The following is a 4,586-nucleotide window of genomic DNA, read 5'->3' as shown; positions in this document are numbered from 1 at the left end:
GGGGCGTTCTCAGCTGCGGCTTGCGCGCGGAGCGGGCTCACACCTCCCGTCCCATCCCCCCTTTCAGAGCGAGTACATACTGAAAATAGAGAGATGAGATAGCGAGATGCAAGCAAAGGCACGGCGATACGGTTACACGGACAGCGACACGTACGGGCGAGATAGCCGCGCGCTGCTGAAAGGGCGTCCGCTGCGGCCGTCACGGGCCGTGTCACGGAGAGTGACGGGATTGTCACGTGACACCATGTGACACACGGTGGCGACACACATGACGGCGTTACCGGGAGGAATACAGATGAATAATGGGATGTTGCTCCTGGTGGCGGCGAGTGAGCTGGGGTGCGGGGCAAGTGCGGGGCAAGTGCGGGGCGCGGGGAGCTCCGGGAAAAACAAAGCCAGAGGTCGGTCGTGCACGGCGGCGAGCACAGCGACCTGTTCCTCCTCAGCCAAAAAGACGACACCTTAACACGCCAGGCCAGGCCAGGCCACGCCACGCCTGGCCACGCCAGGTCGAACGCGGTCACTCGCTTTGCAATAAAGTCAATAACAGATCACACCCAAGAGCTTGACCCACACCGAATGTCAATGACAAGACCTTGATGAGGGTTTACACAAATGGCGGCAACAAATATAAAAGCAACAACCAGCATTAAAGCCTCGATATATCTAATGAAAGAGACTGTTTTACCATGCAAGGGGTACGAGCAAAAACCAATTACAATCAATCGATTCATTTAAAAATGGTCCACAGGTCATAAAATGAATTAAAATATTTTCTGTAGTTTTTAAAAGCTTGGAAGAGCAGACCGACAGAGACAACACAAACACTCTTTCCTAGACTCATGTCAGTAATGAGGAGTAACCTTAATATGTTAACATTTTGATAACTTTGAATTGGAATGGAACATTACTTTCCGTTTTCTTTCGAATATGTGGCATATCAACATTCTGTCACTTTAAAGTAGAATAAATAGATAATATTTCTTAAATTGTAACAAAACAATTATGGTTGGATTGTTTTTTAAATTTGAAAAAATTAAAATGCTACGTGCACATACTGTTTATAGCGATCCTGGGCTACTAACAATAGTTAGGTAAAGATAAAACGCTCTAAAGAGTTTTGTATTGAGAGAAGATTGGACTTATCAAAACAATAACATTGAGTGTTGATCATTATGTTCTTACTTTTTTTTAAAAAGAACCAGACCAAGAACATTTATCAACATTGGGTATAAAGATATAATAAGAAAAATTATAACACCAACAACCGTAGTAAGATTTGGGGAGCACACAAAGAAAGAAAGTTAAATTTCTTTTTTACTACGATGTATTTTCTAGGTCACATCTGGGGGTATCCAGTTCAGAAACTTTACAGCGCCCTTCTCAGCAGTAATTGTAAATTAATCATAGGGATTGGAAATGTTTGTCAACAAAATAAGCGTTCACTAAAGTATGGAAACCAAATCATGTACTGTGTGAACGTATGGGATGGTAGTCCTAGCCTTGTTTGTCCACTTACCTTGGGTTTGTAGAACCATTTTCTCAAAGATTCCATTGTCGTTGGTCGATCACAATAAGTTTTGGGGCGATATCACACAGGACACCACCCAACGTCCCTTTCTGAGTACATTAAGGCGGAGGAAGCGCGAGGAAACACGGAGGTGAGTCATAAACACGTTCGTAAACTACGCGACTTACGAATCATCGCATGGCAGCCATGTTATGAACTCGACTGACTGAAGAACAACAAAACCAAGAAAAGTGAAAGCGCCCACCGCCCTCTGCGATGCGAGTAACGTTCTGCTCGTCGCGGACATGTTGCCAACCTACTTGCATGAAATCGAAGAAATCTCACCCAGACTTTCTACCCTAGTGACTGTCTTTGTTGAGATTAAGACACGAAAACATCATTTATTCTGTAATAAAAATAATTCAATAGTCTGGTTAATATTCTGGGCAGACGAATAGAAACAAGCAGCTCGCGAAGAGGTAGAAGCCAACAAGATTAGCGTGGCAGCACTGGAGCCAGCGCGAAGTTCGTATTGGTCCGGCCGTCCGGCGATCGTCTCGTCGCGGAACTCGAAGTCGGACTGCGGAGGACTGATGGGGTGGGAGATCATACTCAACGCTGACGGCAGCTATGTATATCGGCCGTGATAGAGAAAACGAAAACAATTTAATTTTTTTTAAAGGGCATTAATTAATTTTCCCTGGTAAACGAATAAAGCATTGTCATGGGACGCTGAGCAGACTGAGTGTTATTTTGATATTTACGTTGAGTCTTCTGATGAATGCATAGGTGTTGGAGACAAGTTGGAGGAAACTGGCAGTGGTAGAGGCAACCTCGAACGGAGAGAATGAAAACTAAGAAAGGTGTTAATTTGTAAGTTAAATACTCACAAAAAATTGGAATCTCAAGGTGTATTCCGTCTCCAACAAGATCACGGATGTTGATCACTCATACTGATTTTATGACAGCTGCCAACGCAAGTTTCACCAGAGAAGTGATCTCTTAAACTAGTACCGCGTCTGTATATCGTAATGCAAAAGCAATAAGAAGAGCCCACCGCAAACCGCAGAGCAGGTGCAATACCGATCTTTGAACTGCTTATACTTCGGTGTGGGTTCCAGCCAGATTTTATCTGTGAGTCAAGAACCTACCGATACCAATTTTCTATTATCATGCCAACATGGGTGCGTCTGTTTCCTTTTTCCCAGTCACGGGAAACAATGAAAAATGTGCCCTGAGTCACGCCGCCGTTTCGTTCAATTGCCTTGCAATTCAATCACCATTCCCGGAGGAGCCTCGCGCGCCCCTGCCGGCTACTCCACTCTGACGGCAGCGAGGGGGCATTTGAGTGGAGCCAGGGCTGCCACTTCACCCCTTCACCTTCACCCTTACCCAGCGGTCTACCTGCAGGCAACCCTCTGTTTGCCTCGAGGAGATATAAAAGCAGTGCTGGCCCCCTCCGAGCGAGCCACTTGGACTCGAGTTCCCCGACGGACAGCAGTACACCGCGGCCCACCGCTTCGATCACCTGCAAGTGTCCGAGGGCGCGCAACCCTTCCTCAGGTAAGGTGAGGCGAAGGCGAGGCCCGGAGGATGACGCGGTGCGCGCCGTGGCGGCGGGCGCAGCGACGCGCAGGGGAGTGCGTTGGGCTGCCGAAGCCCGCGGCGCACAGTCGCGCGGTTCGACACCCCGATGTTTGTTTGTTTTGTTGTTGTTGTTGTGTTGTTTTTTTTTTTGGGGGGGGGGGTGAAAATTGAACCGTATTGCACTGATACCTGCTGTAAGTGCTCAAATGGCAAGCATTGGCAAGTTTATTATACTTGCAGGTGTTTAACTGCAAATTTAATATAGGTTATATACTAAAAACATATTACTTTCCAAATGTTGGATTAACATTCCTGATATTCATAATATATCTATTACGTGAATTACGTGTATTTATGTACTTGCGCTAGTTAAGACAAAATTCCAGATCGCCGAGCAGTCGAGCGTGCATGCGTTTGTTCCCGTTGCAGGCATGGTGCGCTACACGATGATCGTGCTGTTGGCGGCCGCGATGGCCGCGCTTCTCCTGGCCGACTGCGCCGTGGGGCAGACGTTCAGCTACTCGCGGGGCTGGAAGAGCGGCAAGCGCGCCGTGGGGGCGGCGGGAGCCGCGCTGCCGCCCTCAGGGCCGCCGTCCGTCAGCCTCGGGGGCAGGCCCGCCGACGACATCCTGGCCGAGGACCTGCCCTTGTACCGCTACTTCTTGGAGGGCCGCGGCGAGCATCGGGTAGGTCTATACACCCTGCGCCGAGGGGTTTACTCTAAATACAAGCGCACACAGATTTTTCTGTTCTTCTCTTGATTTTTCTTTTTCTTTTATTCATCTAATTATTCATTCAGGATCTTTCTTATTGTGTTCTCGATTTTTCCTTGAGTTTTTCTGTGTTTTTTTCTGTTTTTTCCTGTGTGTGTGTTTTTCTTTTTTTTTTGGGGGGGGGGGGTGGAGGAGGAGGGATGTAAGCTGATTTTTCTTAGTAAAGGTTCCTAGCGCAGTCTCGTTCTCCAGGCCCTTCGGCGCCGTGTACTTACAACGTGTCTTTGGGCAGGTGCCGTACGACCCCTGGCGCCTGGTGGAGGACCCCGTGCTGCACCTGGTGCGCCGACCCGGGCTGCCCCAGTCCAGCGAGCAGGCCGGCGAGCACGACGAGCGCTAGGGGCCCCAGCCCCCGCGTCCAGCTGACTACCCTCCGGAAGTCGGTCAAGGAACACGGCCGATCTTGGCTGGCCCGCTTCCTAGAAGAAGACATCTGCTCCTGATTTAGATCGGCGGCGAAGGAGCGAAGAGACTAAAAGGAGTCCAAGAAATGTGATGAGTCTTTTCAAATGTGTATTTTCATATTATTTGTGTAAATCTTGTTCACTGTGGGGATTTATGTTTCGTTTTCTATCACTGTATCGATTTATTCCTTATAATAAATACTATAATGCCATTCTGTGCTGGAGAGTTTTGTCACTTGGAAACACTACCTCTAGAGAAGAGCATCGATCCCGAGGACACTCGCGTTAAGGGTACACATACTACTACCGGAG

The 4,586-nt window shown here is 48.1% G+C and overlaps 1 protein-coding gene across 1 annotated transcript; it reads left to right on the top strand.

Annotated features, from left to right (window-relative positions):
• Positions 1-2,854: 2,854 nt before the first annotated feature.
• LOC113210868 (uncharacterized) lies at positions 2,855-4,493 on the top strand. The gene is made up of 3 exons (XM_026429039.2): positions 2,855-3,073; positions 3,527-3,783; positions 4,103-4,493. Exons 2-3 carry the CDS (start codon positions 3,529-3,531, stop codon positions 4,208-4,210), a joined length of 363 nt encoding a protein of 120 aa, XP_026284824.1. The 5' UTR covers positions 2,855-3,073; positions 3,527-3,528; the 3' UTR covers positions 4,211-4,493.
• Positions 4,494-4,586: the final 93 nt, after the last annotated feature.

The sequence above is a fragment of the Frankliniella occidentalis genome, unplaced genomic scaffold (assembly GCF_000697945.3).
Source record: "Frankliniella occidentalis isolate FOCC.00 unplaced genomic scaffold, Focc_3.1 Scaffold177, whole genome shotgun sequence".
In the NCBI taxonomy this organism is placed as follows: domain Eukaryota; kingdom Metazoa; phylum Arthropoda; class Insecta; order Thysanoptera; family Thripidae; genus Frankliniella; species Frankliniella occidentalis.
Note: the sequence above shows the minus strand (reverse complement) of the source record. Positions and strands in the feature narration are given on the sequence as shown.

What these genes read in the sequence shown, in the direction of transcription:
- LOC113210868 (XM_026429039.2), top strand. Translation starts at nt 3,529, where the DNA reads ATGGTGCGCTACACGATGATCGTGCTGTTGGCGGCCGCGATGGCCGCG. An exon ending in AGGGCCGCGGCGAGCATCGG is followed by an intron (nt 3,784 to 4,102) that starts GTAGGTCTATAC and finishes GTCTTTGGGCAG; the next exon opens with GTGCCGTACGACCCCTGGCG.